Source organism: Electrona antarctica (assembly GCF_951216825.1).
Source record: "Electrona antarctica genome assembly, chromosome: 1".
NCBI lineage: Eukaryota > Metazoa > Chordata > Actinopteri > Myctophiformes > Myctophidae > Electrona > Electrona antarctica.
In genome coordinates this window covers 53,577,537-53,597,111 of record NC_136806.1, presented here as the reverse complement: position 1 = coordinate 53,597,111, position 19,575 = coordinate 53,577,537, and the positions used below count along the sequence as shown (strand labels likewise).

The 19,575-nt window shown below is 42.8% G+C and overlaps 1 protein-coding gene across 2 annotated transcripts in view; it reads left to right on the top strand.

The window, feature by feature from the left end:
* Window positions 1-18,335, top strand: part of lnx2b (ligand of numb-protein X 2b) — a 35,716-nt gene extending 17,381 nt beyond the window's left edge. For both annotated transcript variants that reach the window (XM_079509844.1, XM_079509843.1), the window contains exons 4-10: window positions 735-934; window positions 5,452-5,910; window positions 7,072-7,221; window positions 11,257-11,431; window positions 13,245-13,497; window positions 15,182-15,343; window positions 15,849-18,335. In XM_079509844.1, the coding sequence (XP_079365970.1) occupies window positions 735-934; window positions 5,452-5,910; window positions 7,072-7,221; window positions 11,257-11,431; window positions 13,245-13,497; window positions 15,182-15,343; window positions 15,849-15,984 (1,535 nt within the window). In that variant the 3' untranslated portion in view covers window positions 15,985-18,335. The remainder of the gene's footprint in view (window positions 1-734; window positions 935-5,451; window positions 5,911-7,071; window positions 7,222-11,256; window positions 11,432-13,244; window positions 13,498-15,181; window positions 15,344-15,848) is intronic.
* Window positions 18,336-19,575: the final 1,240 nt, after the last annotated feature.

Genomic DNA, 19,575 nt, shown 5'->3' with positions numbered 1-19,575 from the left:
ATAACATTATGCATTCGTGACACTTTCTCTAATGACTTCTGCTTTTCACAAATTAAACTCCCATTGCTGGCTACATACATACAAATACATTATCAATATTGCACTCAAAGGTCATTGACAGTTTGGAGGAACCCCTGCCATCTATCCAAAAATATGTGGCCTAGGGGCCATCGCCCAATGGGAGATTTGCTTTTTCAATTTGTATTAGCTGTACCTACCTACAGTATGTTGCTTATTTTACATTGTAGTAGTACTAAGGTCAGCCTGCCATGTATTTACTCTCCTGTCGTTCTTAAAGGGGCATTCCACTCATTTTCAACATTTTACTATGTCATTAATATACCTTAGAGCTGTTGTGTGGAAATAATAAAAAAGTTCCCCCATTCTGTGTTTCCTAAAACTGGAGATCTGAAAAAAAAGCATTAACATGGTGAAACACATCTTGATGTGTTTCACCATGATTTTTTTCATACTTACAGTTCTAGGAAACACAGAATGGGGGGACCTTTTTATTATTTCCACACAACAGCTTTAATGTATATTAATGACATAGTAAAATGTTGAAAATGAGTGGAATGCCCCTTTAACCTTTACTGGAAAAAAGGTTATCCCCCCTCTTTTGTTACCATATTGTAATGAAAAAGCAGTGTAGATCTTGGGGATATGCTGTAAACACAAAAACGTGTCCCTCTCTTTGCATGCACTTTGTAACCCATGCACCCCCTGCCCTCCAGACAACACCCCCCTGCGGTCTAGTCTGGTTTCAGAGGCCAACGTGGTGGAGCTGTTCCGAGAGGAGCCAGAAGACGAGCTGGGTCTGCGCATCGTGGGTGGGAAAGACACCCCGCTGGGCAACATAGTCATCCAGGAGATTGTCCGTGACTCGCTGGCGGCTCGCGATGGCAGGCTGGCCCCAGGGGATCACATCCTAGAGGTGAGGGGAAACTCTTAACCCGTTTAGGCCTGACGTCGAAATAAAAAAAAACGTTCGCTCTGAAAGAATATATACCTATTGAAAGATTTGTGCCGCATTATTACGATTTTTCAAAAATAGCAGACCTACAAGTTCATAGCGCGCCCGAGTGGCGCGCTATGAGCTTGTAGATCTGCTATTTTTCAATAGCTAAAGTATAACGGAATGCTTGAAACACCAAAAGGGGTTCCCTTCCCGCCCAAAATGGGTTAACATGTGGTGTCACTCGTCGCCCGTATATAAACGTTATATACTTTATATTATAAAGTATATACTTTATTGTACAACAAAGTATATATTAGGCCAGTGATGATGAGGGTGTCTGGGATGAAGTAGCTCTTACTACAAAGTATTCCACATCTCCTGTGACCGAATCAAAATGGCACACCAAAAGCACTTTGCGTGCCCAATTTGACCTGGTTCAGTTGAGAAGATTTGTACACAAACACTTCTGTATCATCTCAAGGCCATACACACAATGTTGTAAACATGACATTTTGAATACAAGGTCTCGGGGACGCAGACATTCGAGATAAACAAGTTTAGCTCCATGGCGACCGGCATGGCTGTGCCCTTCAGGGCACTGGGCCTGGCTTTGTGAAACATCATTACCGCAAGCAACGTTGACTGGCTACTGTCACTGATTCACTGATCCCCCTCGTCTTTCAGAGGATCAAGGTTCACACCCAAAGCTAACTGGAACCTGATCTGGCTGTGTATAGCCCTTTTCTTTTCTTTTTTTTGTCTTATGTTTTGCTCATAGCCAAGTCGATTAACCCATTAAGACCCGAGGCCGACTCTACAAATCTAAATCCTAAAGGTTTTCTGAAAAACTATATCAGTGGTTCTCAAACCCTTTCCATGTCAAGGACCCCCAGAATTATAGCTTGAGTTGAGTTCAAAAAAGGATATATATATTCAAAGATTTGCGCAATTTTTAAAAAAAATAGCTACAAGCTCTTCTATGAGCTACTTTTGAATAGCCAAAGTATAAAATAATGGTTAAAGTGGTTAAAATCTAAAATGACACCGATGCTTTCCTGGTTTCAATGGTTAATGAACTGCTGTGAATTACGCTGGTTATAACTATGGCAAGACATCAAGGATGATCATTTATCAATTGTATTAGCATTTTTAGTATAATCCGTTTCATCCCACGTATGAAAAGCTAATTTATAATTATTGGTTTACATGTGGCAGCGTTCCGTTCATAGCAAACCATGGAATTATGAAACCAGCTGTACAAGTTGTCTTGTGGTTTGCACTAGAGCAGAATGAAGGCACAAAGAATTATTACAGAGGGGATTTTTTTTGGTAAGGTGCGGCAGTCTCTTCCATAATCTCTCTCTCTCTCCTTGGATTTCTGCCCTCGGCTGTCCTGGAATGTACAGTAGTGCCACTGTAAACGGAGCTCAGGACAGATTCACCCTGAGCTCCTTTACCCCTGCCTCCAGAATGCATCCGAAATGCAATGTTTCCTCAATGCCGACCAATCCCAGAGCTGGAAATAAAAGTCAAATTTAACCAGCTAAACCTGCCTCAGGGGGTTGTAATAGTAGACCCCCACCCCTCTCTCTCTCTCTCTCTCTCTCTCTCTCTCTCTCTCTCTCCCTCTCTCTCGCTTGCTCTTTTGGCTTTTGTGGAAGCCCAGTGCATGTAAACAGATATGTTTTAGGTGAGTGAAGATTGCATTCCTAATTTCTTGAAACTGAATCGCTCTCTTCCCGCTGAATCAATGCATTGATTTTGTGAAGGCCTTTTCTCGAATGTGATTTGTAAAAGCAGGCATTACTTTAGACAGGCAGCTATTTTTAACATGTGTACATGTGTTTGATTTGCTATATGACTCAAGGCTAAGAAAGTGGTCCACCGTCCAACACGTCAAGATTCCCAGAGGGAATTCCCAGTATCATAGAATTATCTAGAAACAGAAATTGTCTATAATCCAATTGTCCTTTCATCACAAGGGCCATCTTGGCTGCCCTTAGTTTGTGTGCAGTATGTACGTATACTAGATCTGGGTGGTTGTGACCGCAAGTCGCATTTACTATGAAATCGTCAGTCAGTCACCCCAATTTACAATTTAGGCATTTAGCAGACGCTCTTAATCCAGAGCGATTTACATTAAGCAAGAACAAAAAAGCATGGGAATACATCACATAAAAAAAGCATTTATCATGAAACATGCGTACCGTAAGCTAAGAACGTAACAGTGGAATATCTATATAATGAAACTATACATATAAACTATACACATATAATATACTATGCTATATATATGTACTATGATGTGCTATGACTACATACAATGCAATTATAGTGCTGTCTACATAACATGCTATAAGTCTATCAAATGATATCTAAGTCTACAGAAATGCTATCTAAGGGGGTAGGGTAAGTGCTATGGGCCATGATGGAGTCTGAAAAGGTGGGTTTTCAGACTACGGCGGAAGATTGGGAGTGATGGTGCAGTTCTGACTGCAACGGGAAGTGCATCCCCCCCCCCCCCCCCCCCACATCCAGATCTGATTTGTTTAAATGAGTCATGTGACATGTGAGACTCATTTTCAATGTCGATGTGGCACAGATCTGATTCAGGCTAGATTTGTCTGCCAGTGTAAATGAGGCCTTAGATCTCCATATATGGAGCTGACCTGTTCTGACATTCCATATGTTGATCCTTCCCCATCCATCCTTCCTCGTCGATGTCTCCCTTTTGACTGATACCTGTCCATTCAAACTCTAGACGGGCCCGCCCCAAAGTTATTAGTGCAGCCGCCGCCGGCAGCCGGCAAAAACTAGAGTTCTCAACAGGCTCGAAAATAAAGGCCCGGCCCTAACTGGACCTTCATCAAACCCTGTACACTCAAGACACCCTTAGATCTCCATATATGGAGCTGACCTGTTCTGACATTCCATATGTTGATCTGACCTCATCAAACCCTGTACACTCAGGACATGCTCCATATATGGCCGGTACAGAATTCATTCCATATGTTGATCTGACCCCCCCCCCCCCATGCCAAAGCGCCAGCACTCGCCCAGCAGTCTGCCGTCACCCAGGCGGATATGTTGATCTGACCCCCCATTCCAAAGCGCCAGTGCTCGCCCAGCAGTCTGCTGTCACCCAGCAGACGCTGGGGGCGAGGTCGCTTCTCGCCCTCAGGCATCTTACTGGTATTGGTAGAATCAAATATTGCTAATGCTATATTTTGACAGAATCCTTGATATTGATAATGTGACAATGTTTTGGGGATGACCATTTAGCTTTGACATTTATATTTACTCCATAGATGTTTTTTTTTAAAGAAATTACCATTAGTAAATAATGTGGATATACAGCATATGGTAATGAAACGGGTAGATGCTTTTCACTCGCTAGAATTGTCATACAATGTTATTATAGCTTTACTTTTAAAACCCCTTTTGGTGTTTTAAGCATTATGTTATACTTAAGCTATTGAAAAAGCAGATCTAGAAGCTCATAGCGCGGCACAGAGTGCCGTGCTACAAGCTTTTAGATCTGCTATTTTTGAAAAATCGTGAAACTGTGTAGCAAATTCTTTCAGAGTGAACGTTTTTAACTCGGATCTTTGCTTCTGGGTGGGTCCCTGGAACAACATATTTTCAGATGGGGGTCGGTGGCCAATTACATATAATCTTGGGGGTCCTTGACATGAAAATGTTTGAGAACGACTGACATAGAAAGTTATAGGTTTTTCTGAAAACTGTCAGGATTTAGAAGACATTTGTGTAATCGTCCTCGGGTCTAAATGGTTTACCAGGAAAAGACAAAAGACAACACAAGCTATATATTGACAACCACCAAAATCCCAACTGTGACTCATGTCACACAGTGTCGATATATTGGCCAGCTATTATACCTGCATTGCTGAGACCTGTTTAACCCATTGAAACCTGAGGCCGATTCTACAAATGTCTTCTAAATCATAACGGTTTTCTATCGGTGGTTCTGAAACATTTTAAGGACTACCAAAATAATGTATTTGGCCGGGGTCCCCGCATCTCAAAATAAATTTGTCCACGGGCGGCCCAGAAGCAAAGATTTGAGTTAAACATTTTAAAACATTTATATATTCAAAGATTTGCACAAATCTTAAAAAGAAAGTAAAAAAAAAAAAAAGGCAGATCTACAAGGTCATGCTGTGCTATATCTGCTATTTTTGAATAGCCAACCAGTGTGCTATATATTTTTAGCTATATGTAGCACAGATGCTTTTATTATTTGATTCAGTTAAAGACAACCAAAATCCCAACCGATAGTCTCATATCACAATGTCGATATTATTGCCCCAGCTATTTGTTTTTGTGTCTTGTTTTGTATATGGACCTATAGTGTCTGCAATAAAGTTTATCATCATATTATGCCTGCATTGTTGGAAGAGACCTGTTTTTCGAAGTGACAGCCTCCCGTCCGTCCCCTCTCTCTCTTCCTCTCTGGTGTCATGTTACTATAGGTGAACGATGTCAGCCTGGCCTCCGTCCCCCACGGTCGGGCCATCGCCATGTTGCAGCGGCCGTGCGCCGTGCTCCGCGTCACCGTCATGCAGGAGAAGGGCTTCAAGCCGCGGCCTGCAGATCACCACCCGACCCTCTCCAGTTCCTCCACCGCTGCCACCGCCTCCTCGCAGTCGTCATCGCACACGAGCCCCCACCACGGCGGCAACGCCAACGGCACCAGTCACAACAACCCGGGCACGGTCATCCAGGTGACGCTGGTGAAGCGAGAGCGCTCGGAGCCGCTGGGCATCAAGCTCATCCGCAAGTCGGACGACACCGGGGTGTTCATCCTGGACCTGCTGTCCGGAGGCCTGGCGGCCAAGGACGGCAAGCTGAGGAACAACGACAAGGTCTTGGCCATCAATGGACACGACCTGAGGCACGGAACCCCCGAGAGTGCTGCCCAGATCATACAGGTAACGTGGATCAACCATTTAGACCTGAGGACCTATTCTACAAATACCTTTGTTATATACCTAAATACCTACGTTTTCTGAAAAAACCCCATGTTTCTATGTCAGTGGTTCTCAAACATTTTCATGTCAAGGACCCCCAAGATTATATGTAATTGGCTGCCGACCCACAACTGGAAAATATGTTGTTCCAGGGACCCCCCCCAGAAGCCGCGCTACGAGCTTGTAGATCTGCTATTTTTCAATCGCTAAAGTATAACATAATGCTTAAAACACAAAGGGGTTCCCGCCCAAAATGGGTTAAAGTTAGCAGTCACCACGATTTATTCATTTGGATTCCATGACTTTGTTGCTGTTGGAACTTACTCAAAATAGGCTATCTACAAGCTTACAACTCATGCGGTGTAAGCTTGTAGATAGCCTATTTTTGCTTATTAGTTGTTATTTTAAGATGAAAGAGTATTTGAATCTTCCAGAAATCCCTAATGATTTCGGATAATTTCATAAAAGTAAAAATTGCCTCAATCTGCAATTACAACTGGCTGGCTGTATGGCTACCAAAATATGATCATTATTGAACATGTTTTGCTTGTTTATGAAACACAGCTCTAGTGTGTGGGGAGGGGGGGGCTCCTTTCATGCGGTTTCACAACTAGCAGTTTAGGACTTGGCATGATTTTGTTTAAAGGAGAATTCCATGCTAGAAGACTTTCTTACCTTTTATTTGTAGTTGTTACGTCCTCACCAAAGAGGTCCAGGTGTTATTTTGTGCAAAAGTGCATTATTGGCTATTTCCCCTAATATAAGCCATCAATGGGGGTTGGGTTTTTGTACTAATTCGCTTATTTCCATCGAAATAAGTAGTAAAGTGTGCCGCTTGGATATATTAAAATTCAATTCATTGAGGGCTTATGGTAGGGGAAATAGCCAATAATGTGTTTTTGCACAAAATAACACCTGGACCTCTTTGGCGGGGATGTAACAACTACAAATAAAGGTAAGAAAGCCATCTAGCATGGAATTCTCCTTTTTAATCCATGCAGGTACATGCTGCTGCCAAGATTATACTTGATCGAAATACTTACCAAATACTTGATCGAATAGCTGATGATCTGGGTAAGGATATACGAATGAATGATGTTCTCACAATGGATGTGCCTGCAGGCCAGTGAGGTGCGGGTGAACTTTGTGGTGATGAGGCACACCGAGGCCTCCCAGGAGGAAGGAGGCAGTAATGGAGAAGGACCACCGAGCAGAGCGACCAGGAGGGCTCCTGAGCCGCAGTACTTCAGACGACGCTCCACCTACATGAAGGTAATGTGGAGATTCCCCCAATAAATACATTTCAATATACCTCCTCCTGACCTTTTTTAGAGCAATGCCACTTCTGACAAGAAAGAGTTTGAAACGTCAACATCTGAGAACGTGCCCCAAGTCACAGGCTGGCGACGTGTGGAATTCTGAGTCAGAGTCTGCTATGCCTCGTTGGCGTTTTGTATTTTATGCTCTAAGCTTGCAGTACCAGATCTGACCACTAGTTTATTCATGCTTTAGTTTAACCCATTTAGACCTGAGGACGATTCTACAAATGTCTTCTAAATCCTGACAGTTTTCGGAAAAACCCATGTTTCTGTCTGTATGTATGTGGTTCTCAGTCAAGGAACCCCAAAAATATATGTAATTGGCCGCCGACCCCCATCTGAAAATAAAATATGTTGTTCCAGGGACCCTCCCAGAAGCAAATACTTGAGTTAAAAACGTTTGCTCTGAAAGAATATATATTCAAAGATTTGCACCACATTTTCAAGATTTTTCAAAAATGGCAGACCTACAAGCTCGTAGCGTGTAGATCTGCTATTTTTCAATAGCTAAAGTATAACATAATGCTTAAAACTGCGGTCCTCCTGGGGGCTTGGTTGTCAGCCACTGGGCAGGGTCTCTACTCTCTGCAGACACCACTGGGCCATAAAGTAATGTATGCTATTTCACTGCGCCCCTACTTGAATAATGAGCACACTCAAAACTGTGCAAAATTTGATTTGATCAAATAATTGGTAAGAAGAAAAACAAAACAAAGTGTTGTAACCTGCCTTTTTTTTCTTCTTCTTTCTAATTATTCGATCGGCCCAAAACATTGTGTTTTATTGTCATGATTTGTCACGAGCCGCATTGGCTTTGTCCACGGTGTAAACGTCTTTAAATACATTTTACTTTTTGAAAAGCCTATGGGGAAAATTAATGGGGAATTATTTCCTGGGCCACTCGTCCTTCTGAAAGGGGGCGGGACTGCGGCGCTCTTAAGGCCTCACTCGCACGTAAGACACACGCAACTTTTGATTTTAGTTTTAGTCGTAGTCATAGTTTAGTTACTTTGAGTCACATTTTAGTCACCTGGAATGTCTTGGTGTTAGTCTAGTTTTAGTTGACTAAATGCCATGCGGTTTTAGTAGACTAAATCTACAGTTGATTTAGTCGCCTAAATTGTATTTTGGCGGGCCTTGATGCCGTCGTAATGGCTGATTTTACACTTGCTGAAAATAGCCGATCTACAAGCTCGTAGATCAGCTATTTTCAGCATGCAACCAATTGTAAAACGACTTATACTGGATTTCTTGCCCACTAGTCCCTTCTTAACATTTTAGTTTTTATTTTTTGACAATTGTCAGTATATTTAGTTTTAGTCACCATAGCTTCGTTTTAATTTAGTTTCCATTTAGTATTCGTCAGTGGGAAAAAAGGTAGTCGACGAACATTTTTCGTCTTAGTTTTGGTCGACGAAATCAACACTGCTCTAGTAGTCACCACATATCTGTGGGTCACACTCTGCTGCAACGTATACGCACAGTAATGGGGAAGCGACTCCCCTCCCCCCGTTGGGGAGCAGCAGACACCCTGTGCCGGTGGAGGGGAGATAAAAGCCCCCCTCCCTCCCGGGGACCCTCCCTCCCTCTGTCCTGATCAAAAGACCCAGGGTGCTGCTCGCTCTGCCGCTATGGGGGCCACTGTCTTGTTTTGTTTGGTTGTTTCTTTGGGGTGACAGAGGATCAAAGCCTGGTGACAGTTAGCTTTCGCCTGCAGAGTGGAGTCTTTCTAGTCCTACTTGAAGAGGGTGGGTTCCCTGCTGGGGCAGGAAGAGCCCTCCCCCCCTGTCCCGTCCCGTCCCCATCCCATCATTGCCCCCACACTCCCTCCCCAGCCGGTGTTCTGGATGCTTTACAAACTCCAGAGAGCCCTGGAGGAAGATGCTTGCAAGTTGTCAGTTTCCACACGTCTCTCCCATTACGAGAGCCTGGTGTTGATCCTCACACATTACCTCTGCCTTTGCTTCTCGGCTGCATCTCAAATGCTTCACATTTGTCTGTACGAGTACTTTGACAATATGAATCGGCGGGAGTCTTAAGGCAGGGTTTCTCAAAGTGGGTGCTGTGTCACCCTAGGGGTGCAGCAGAATACTTTGTTAATATTTGGAATTCATCAGTAAAAGGACCTGAGTTGCACTGTTCTTTTTTTTTTTATCTACACCAAATCTCTTCGCCAAACATAGCAGATTTACAAGCTTGCGACACGACGTTGTGAGCTTGTAGTTGTCCTATTTTTGGTGAATGTTCCCCCCAGTCCTAATGTAGGAAAAAACTTTCGCACACCTAGAAGTCAGGCGTCTGCACAGGTGCGTAGGCCAGTGGACATCAATGAAAGGAGTAGAATGCACCCGCATACTGTGTATTTGCTCAGTATTTTTCTTTCCTCCGGACCGAAACGTTGCATTAAAAAGAAAAATACTCTTGTACTGAGCAAATATACAGTGTCCGGGTGCATTCCATTCCTTTCAAATCTGTCCTAATGGAAACGGATATTCTCTCATGCTTTCATCGAGTCATTCTCTATCTTAAGGGGAATGATTTACATATTTACATACTTTGGTAAGGTTAGGAGTAGGGATGCACCGAAAGGGAAATTCTTGGCTGAAACCGAATACCGAATATAGGAAACGGTTGGCAGAATATCCGTATATGATTCATATTATATATCTTAACCATTGCTGTCATGGCCGTACCTTAAAGCTACTTGATTTATGGCAAAATAAATGGTTATGGCAAAACTTATAATAATCATTATTATGGGTCCATAAAACATTTATTCAGCTCTTTTGAATGCATTAATTGCATACACTATTCGGTGATATATTTTCTGCCTATTCGGGCCGAAAATGCATTTTTAGCCATTTTCTGCCGAATATTTTCTGCGGCCGAATATTCGGTGCATCACTAGTTAGGAGTGCTTTATTGGAGGATCTCAGACTGTGTAAGGTTGTAAAGGGGTGGCGTGGATGAAAATGTGCCTTGAAACAAAACGTTTTGAGAACCACTGATCCCAGAGATGAAAACTCTGCATCATTCATGATCATGTTAGTCCGGCAGTCCAGGTGGATGGGTGCGAAATTTGGTATATAGTCTTTTTTTTATTGGACTAAAATATTGTCTATATACATGCATTCGTGAATCCCCTTGCTGACCGGCTGTCGGTATAGAGGGTATGCGCGTGACATCGTCATCAAACCAGGAAGTTATGCGGGAATGCCTACTGAGTGCCAAAAAACTACTTTCTGGCCTTGACAGCCCATACATCCAAACAGAAAAGTCCAATATGATTGCATTAAACAACGTTAAACGACACTAAACTCACTTTGCCACTCGATTTGCCATTCACTTTATGCATGCGCATACACTCTATTGTGCACATTTTTTTATAGGGGTTTCTTGTGACCCTACCATTAACCCATTCATGATTCTCAATCCATTCCAAGCATTAGTTTTGCACACAATACACTACTTGGGCTAAGTAAAAACATCACATTTGTCATGACGTCTATGGCGGTTTTTAGCCCAAGGAGTGTTTTTTGTGCAAAACTAATGCTTGGAATGGATTCAGAATCATGAAAACCCCCTAGTTTGACATGTCACTTGCTACTTAAAGCATAAGGAAAGTTTGACATTTTTGACAATTTTGCCTGCCATAGGATGCTAATGAAAAACAAAGTGGATTGATTCATGAATGTATGTATATAGACAATATTTTAGGCCAATACAAAAGACTATATACCAAATTTCCCACTTTAAACAAAAGAAGCCTGTCTGCTGCCGGACTATGTTCTCTGCACACTGGGAAGGTGTTGCATCTGATTTTCACGTCTTCACAATAGAACAAAAAAGGATTTATGTTAAATATTGAGTTCCCCTTTTTAGTATTTGAGTCAGCCAGAGAGCGGTGCACAAAGAAATGAGAATAGACCGATGTGTATCTTTTGTAATGTATCGTAAAAAAGTGTGTCATTCATTGCTGTCTCTATAGGACCCTCCAGGTGGCTTTTCCAGTCAGGAGAAGACGGTGAGCTTGAAGAAGGAGCCTCGTCTTTCTCTGGGCATCACCATCGCCGGGGGCCGGGACTGCCGCAGTCGCCTACCGGTCTACATCACCAGCGTTCAGCCCGTCGGCTGTCTGCACAGAGATGGCACCATCAAAACAGGTGCTTCCGCTTGTTTTCACACTTTCATTTCTCATTTGAATTAGTATATTTTTTTGAACGGAACGTCTTCTACAAATAATGTGATTTGGCCCCAAAAAGGGCTACCATTGTTTGGTGTGTAATACGTATATATAAATATATGTAATTGGCCTCCGACCCCTATCTGAAAATATGTTGTTCCAGGGCCCCCCCAGAAGCAAAGATTTGAGTTAAAAATGTTCACTGAAAGAATATATATTCATATATATATATTCATTTTTCAAAAATAGCTAAAGTAAAACATAATTCTTAAAGCACCCAAAATGGGTTCTTGCCCAGAATGGGTTAAATGAAAACCATAATGGAATAGTGGTCAAGGCGCAGCCTGACGGTGTGTCGCTCGTTCGAATACCGATCTCGACGACCTTTGCTGCGTGTCTCTGTCTCCACTCTTACTATCAATAAAGGCAGAAAAAGACCCAAAATATATATATAAACATAGTTAGTAGATATCGGGGTGGCGCAGGGGTGACATTCACTACTACTACTACTGTGGAGACTGTGGTTGGAATCCTCCATGGTGCATAGGCTTGACCGGGGACTCCCTACGAACGCAATTGGTCATGTTTGCAGAGAAGTCTGGTGTGAGGAGGGTGGTTTCTGTAGCTGCGTTAGCATTGCTGTATTCGGTTTGTCGGGGCACCTGTTCCTTGGGGAGCAGAACTCTGCTCACTCCACACTCCTGTCCTCCAGCTTAACCCAGAAATATTTTTGTCCCAAATGTTAATTTTCTTTTGGAACGAGCCGAGACTGGAGAGTGTGAGGGAGGGGGCTCTCCAAGCCGCTTGGAGTGTCAAACAGGGAGTGTAGGCTTCAGCCTGTTCTCGTCGTCTCATCTGTTCTGTTATTGGATGGACGGTCTCTTGGGCTATGGGAGGGAAACCCATGGCTACGCTGTCTGTCTGTCTAAAAAAAAAACAGCATTAGCGTGTCGCAGACTTCAAAGGGATGTTTTAGAGCCGACTAAACTTTGTTCTGTGTGCTTATATCTTGAAATGTAAACGTAACGTGCCTGCCTGTGTGTGTTGAACGGTTTGAGAGTGAAAAGTGTCCCATTTGATTAAACTGCAAAGATACTGAAGTGCATTTATTTATATAGCATTCTGATTAACAGTGAAAGTTCTAAGCTACTGAAGCAACAAATGAGTCCAGCCGGCCTGATTTCGCCGTACTCGCATATAATCCTCTCCTCTTTGCTCGGAGGTGGGACTAATAATGCACAAATTAAGGAATTTCAAAAAAAGTACTTTTATCAACTTGAACGGAAATTTAATTGAGCCTCAATCTTGATGTATGTGTGTCTCGTTCCACATCAGAGCCATGGTCTCTTGAATAGTTTTCATTTAGTTTTAGTCACATTTTAGTCACCCGGAATCTTTTAGACTAAATCTACAGGTGATTTAGTCGACTAAAATGTGTTTTGGCGGGCCTTGATACCATCGTAATGGCTGATTTTACACTTGCTGAAAATAGCCGATCTACATGCTCACAACGCGTCGCAGTTGTAGATCTGCCTTTTTTCAGCATGCAACCAAGTGTATAATGAATTATACTGGATCTCTTGTCCTCTAGTGCCTTCCTAACAGTCAGTTTTTATTTGTTGACGAAATCGACAGTATATTTAGTCATAGTTTTAGTCATCATGGCTTAGTTTTTATGTCGTTTTTGGCGGTGAAAAAAAGGTAGTCGACGAACATCTTTCATCACCGTATTAGTCGGCGGAAAACAACGTTTTGACGTTTCCCCACCATGTCATCTGGACGGCCCCTATCAGGTGACGTTCTGTTGAGCATCAACGGCGTAGACCTCACCCAGCTGAGCTACAGCGAGGCGGTGTCGGTGCTGAAGGCCCAGACGGCCCACAGCCAGGTGGTGCTGCGCGTCATCCAGACCATCTCGGAGGGCCCGGCGGAGGAGGACGGCGGCGAGGCGGGCAGCCAGGACGAGCTGGAGTCTGGGGAGAGCTGCTCGCGAGACGACGACCTCAACTGGACCCCACTGTGGACACGATGGCTGGGACTGCCGAGGTACATACTGTACAAACCAGTGTTTGTTTTTTTGGCAGCAAGTCATAGTCTCTTGAATAGTTTTCATTTAGTTTTAGTCACATTTTAGTCACCTGGAATGTTTTAGTGTTAGTCTAGTTTTAGTCGACTAAATATAAGATTTTAGTCGACTAAATCTACAGTTGATTTAGTCGAACAAAATGTATTTTGGCGGGCCTTGATGCCGTCGTAATGACTGCTTTTACACTTGCTGAAAATAGCCGATCTACAAACTCACAACGTTCCGAGCTGCGACGCGTTGTGAGCTTGTAGATCGGCTATTTTCAGCATGCAACTAATTGTAAAATGACTTATACTGGATCTCTTGTCCACTAGTCCCTTCCTAAGATTTTAGCCTAGTTTTTATTTGTTGACGAAATTGTCATAGTTTTAGTCATCATAGCTTAGTTTTTATTTAGTTTCTTTAGTTTTCGTCAGTGGAAAAAGGTAGTCGACGAACATTTTTCGTTTTAGTCGACGAAATCAACACTGGTACAAACGCCATCAGAACACACTTCAAAACATTTGGTTTTGAGGTATTTGGTAGCATGAAGCTTATCTATGTATAAATGTCAAATCTGTGTTTGTGTGTGTATGTACTGTATGTGTCCTGTATGCGACCAGCAACAACACAGGAAAGACGACACAAACGCACAAGCCCTTGCAGAGGCACACACACAAATTATTTTGCTCTTCATACTTCATAAACGATAGTTATCTATATATATATAGTTCAATATGAGCGGGTTAGATGAACACTGGTAACTTGGTGCTGGAGGGGTCACTGACTGTGTATATTTATCTGTTGTAGCCTGCCAGCAAACAGTTGGGTGTCCAAAGATAAAATCGAGAGTTGGATAAAGAAACTGCCAACATATTTTGGCTAAATATGCTTCAGTTGCTTACAAATGTTTTTACAGAAACCCTTCCGCTGCTTTTATTGATATTGTATAATTGAATTGCCTCGAGTTGGAATCGAACCCCGTGCACCAGCAGAGTCAGTCAGCGGAAACCTCATCTTCCCCTGCCGGGGTTTTACATGAGGTCAATAAATATTAATTCATCCGCACGCACACTTTATTGTTCGTGCAGGTTTTTTGCGCCACAGTTCTCGCCGAACCTGGCCACAGCGACAAACTTGTTTTTCTCCTGCGCGGGTAAAGCGTCCGTGCACGGCCAGTGAGAACGGCCCGCATTCCTTAACACGGATAGGAAAAAGAAAAGCGCCGTCTGTGCCAGTGGCGTTTCCAGGAATTACATTTTGGGCAGGCAAGATGTGTTAATTTATTGCCGTCGTCCCGCGCACAATAAGCAGCACTAAAGGTTTTCAAAGAGATATACCTGCCAGACAGTAGGATACAAAGGCTGAAAGGCACGCATTTGCATTCCAATGGGTGATCTATACGCGCAACGGCCAATCCGCTGTCCACTAATAGTTCTCAGGTCTTGTTTTTGTCCTCCAGTGTATGGATTTTGGCCAGGCAGAAATGGATTTGGACAGGCGGACCGCCTGTCCTCGCCTTTTATTGTAGATACGCCACTGGTCTGTGTGCTTCTTGCTTGCATCACCTGGTGGGTTTCAAGCGTATCGGATTAGCCTTCTGCCGTCTTTCCATTTGTATATTAGACAGCCAGTGGCACTGTTTTTATTTCTCTGATATTTCAGTCACATGCACTGGTGTCGGGACATTGTGCTGCTGAAGACCAACAACGAGAGCTGGGGCTTCAGCATCGTGGGGGGCTACGAGGAGAGCCACGGGCAGCAGCAGCCCTTCTTCATCAAAACCATCGTGCCTGGTACGCCCGCTCACTTCGACGGACGCCTCAAGTAAGTCGCCCCAGCCATGCTGTTATTTATTTTTAGAACTCACTGCTCTAACTTACGCAACTTACGCAACTTAACCCATTCTGGGCGGGAACCCCTTTTGGTGTTTTTAAAGCATTATGTTATACTTTAGCTATTGAAAAATAGCAGATCTACAAGCTCATAGCGCGGCACTGAGTGCCGCGCTATGAACTTGTAGGTCTGCTATTTTTGAAAAATCGTTGAAATGCGGCACAAATCTTTGAATATTATTTCAGAGCGAATGTTTTTAACTCAAATCTTTGCTTCTGAGGGGTTCCTGGAAATATTTTCAGATGGGGGTCGTGGCCGATTACATATCATTTTTGGGGGTCCTTGACATGAAATATTGAGCACCACTGATACAGAAACATAGGTATTTCAGAAAACTGTCAAGATTTAGATTTTAAATTTCGACGGCAGGCCTAATTAATGGGTTTAGTCACTGAAGCCCATATTTACCGGCCCGAGTTCTGTGGTTCTCTCCCAGGTGTGGTGACGAGATAGTGGCGGTGAACGGCGCCACCACGGTGGGCATGAACAACTCGTCTCTCATCCCCATGCTGAAGCTACAGAAGAATAAAGTCACGCTGACTGTGGTGTCCTGGCCAGGGACCCTGCTGTAGCGACGTGCACACACACACACAGACTACTTTAACCACTTAAACTATTCAAACATAGTACAAGCTCATGGGCTTGTAGATCGGCTATTTTTAAATATTTTTGAATGTATTTTTTTGTCTATAAATGAAAATGCCCCCAAATGGGGACGCCAGGGTGAGAAGTGGTTAAAACCCAACCCGACCCTAAACCCCCCTTAGAAAACAAACACCTTGCCCTGCGCAGCTGCAGACTCCACAAAGAAACTCACTGTCCCCCTTTTTTTTCCCGCGACAGATTCTCACAATCTTGTTTCGATGTGACAAGTTGTTTGATCAATGAAGTTCATTTTAGTAAAACTTTGTATTCTCTGGCATAGTTTGTGAAGACTGTAGAATAGATCAATGCACAATGCTCTGTCTAAAGTGGGACTACCTTTCACATTTTCATTTTTTTTGTAGCTGGTTGTGCTCAAAGGGCAATTGATTGTATAACTGATCAAAATGGGGTTAATCAGTGTAAGATGGATGACAATCAATTCTAAACGTATAAACGGCGAGGATAGCCTTTTTTGTATAGCTTAATTTAGTTTTTAATTTTACTGTCTTGGAAGAATTATGCAATTGTAGTTGTACTTTGCGGATCATATGTTATGATTACGTGTTAATGGTTGATTCATGAGTTTCATCCGCTGACATTGTCAAAGATGAAACATTATGTATGTATGTATGTATGTATGTAGCCTATTAATATTCTGGCAATGAAGAAATCTGAATGACTTAAGTTGGTATGGTGAGGAAATGTATCAACTGATGCGTACTGATGCCAAAGTCAGATAAATCATTCTGTCCCTTTATTGTCTTCTACTGATAACGGATATTTCACTTTCAAAACATGTTTGGGGTCATTTTAACTCTACTCAGGCTTTTGTGAACACCCCAGACAGTTTTTAAGTAGCTTGATTCAGTATTTAGATACGATGTTTTTTGGGGGGGGGGAAATTATTGTTTTCTTTTTTTTTATAATAATGAAAAAAAGTAATTGGAAGGACAATCACCAGAACTGAGGACTGGGTGTTTACAATGAATCTTAACGTGGTTAAAATGGGTTTGTATAGGGAAGGGTCTCTGTTAAGATGAATCTCTTGAATCAAGCAACTTAAAAACTTGTCTGGGGTGCCCAAGTAGATGTGAAATTAACCCCAAATATATTTGAAAGTGAAATAACCCTTTACCTTTTGTGATTGTTAGTAAAGTTATAAATAAACTGCTACAAAGTGCTTTAGAAAATAATAAAACCGTGATGGAAAAAGACATTACTATACACACCCACGGCCTACATTATATGATGAAAACATCATAAAATCTACCGACCGGTAAATGTGTAAAACGTATGACCACTTGACGCCGTTCTACTTTAATGTAGGAAGGTGTTTCTAGCAGATCTACAAGCACACGTGTCGCTGTCTGGCAAAAGCGTTGTGAGCTTGAAGATGTACTTTTGAATGAATATATGACCAAAGCAGGAATGCCAGGGGTGAAAGTGGTAGTCGATGACTGGCACCTCAGGCAGGGTACGTGTTCCACGTCTAAAGGTGGTTGCACACTGGACGCGTTTTTCGGAAAACCGATGGAGAAACGCCGCTAGAAATCCGAAAAACGCGCTCTGTGTGCAGGGACCTTTAAAGGGTCCAGATTTCAAGGTAAGGGCTCACCTTTTGGTTTGTGGCCTAGATTCTGGGATGCAGGGAGCTGGCTTAAGCTGTTGGCCCTTCTATACATGTTGGAGTTAGTAGACAGACCTAAGTCTTAAATTAATTTGACTTGGTCTAACAGTCAACTTGTGTGAAGATGGGGAAAATGAGTGAATTGGTCCTGCAAAAATCTTTTGATTACTTTTTATTTTGATTGTGACTGACTTCCATTACCGCTGTGCTGTATTTTTGCTTCAATTTCTGTTCAATGCCTCATACTGAATGTCACTGATGATAAAGTGGGTGCCTTGTACACATCGAAGAACAGATCAAAAATGAATACTTGCCTTAATTGCCACTAAACCAAAATGCTGTTAGTTTTTTTTCCCCTTTATCTCCTATCCAGCTCTTTTACTTAGAGAGAACGTTTTAACTGTCACTCGGTAGGCCTACATTGGGTTTTGTTGAAAGTTTTAATAATTATAGAAATTGTAGAAAGGAAATATTGCCATGTTGCCCTGCCCATAGCTACGGTGGTTTATGTTAATCATTCTGTAACATCAATGGCCTTTTGGGATGTGTGGAAGTATTCTAAATATTGCTTCATGAATATTTTCTTTTCCCTGAGTAAAGAGTTGCTGTGAGATATAAATGTTTATGATGTTCAATAAACTCATAATGAGACGACCTTGGTTAATTTATTTTTTGCTATATTTTGTAACGCACTGGAAGGGAAACTGTGCTTGCCCACATATTTACCTACTAGCCCTGTATGAGACGATAATTGTGCATACTTAACTTTAAAAATATATATTATTATTCAGTTGTGATCTCTGTCATGGAATTCTGGAGCAATCAGCAGTTGATGAGGCAATGGGAGGCGAGACAATATCCTAGGTGGTGATGGTTATGCTGTAATGCAGTGGTTCCCAAAGTGGGGTCCGGGGACCCCCAGGGGTCCTTGAGGGAGTTCCAGGGGGTCCCCAGGTGAACCTGTGGGTCTGTATTGTAACTCCGAGAGTGTAACGGATCCATTTGGTTCCATTTGTACACTCTGAGTTAAATTCACATAGATTTTACGATATAAATTGGGGTCCCAGAGATAGAACATGTGAAATGCCATTAAATGGGGGGTCTGTAGACTAATATGCATCATAATGCATGTCAAACTGGGGGTCCTTGAAATTAAACGGGTTGAGAATCACTGCTAGAGCCGTAAAATTATTATTTTATGGGCGTCCCTGCATGGCATATTTTTCAAATGGGGGTCCGCGGGCCTGATAAGTGTCAATTTGGGGGTCCTTGACATGAAAAGGTTTAGGAAACCACTGCTATACATGATGTCACAGGGAGAAGTAAAACAGCACTCGGGTAACGGGTTGGTGGTAAGGTAGATATTCATTCCCTGAAGAAGGCAACTTGTTGTTCCAACTAGTTCTCCCATGAGGCACACAGGCCTCAGACCATAGTTATACTGTGGTAGTTCACTAGTTCTCCCATGAGGCACACAGGGCTCAGGCCATAGTTATACTGTGGTAGTTCACTAGTTCTCCCATGAGGCACACAGGGCTCAGGCCATAGTTATACTGTGGTAGTTCACTAGTTCTCCCATGAGGCACACAGGGCTCAGGCCATAGTTCTACTGTGGTAGTTCACTAGTTCTCCCATGAGGCACACAGGGCTCAGGCCATAGTTCTACTGTGGTAGTTCACTAGTTCTCCCATGAGGCACAGCAGGGCTCAGGCCATAGTTATACTGTGGTAGTTCACTAGTTCTCCCATGAGGCACACAGGGCTCAGGCCATAGTTATACTGTGGTAGTTCACTAGTTCTCCCATGAGGCACACAGGGCTCAGGCCATAGTTATACTGTGGTAGTTCACTAGTTCTCCCATGAGGCACACAGGGCTCAGGCCATAGTTATAC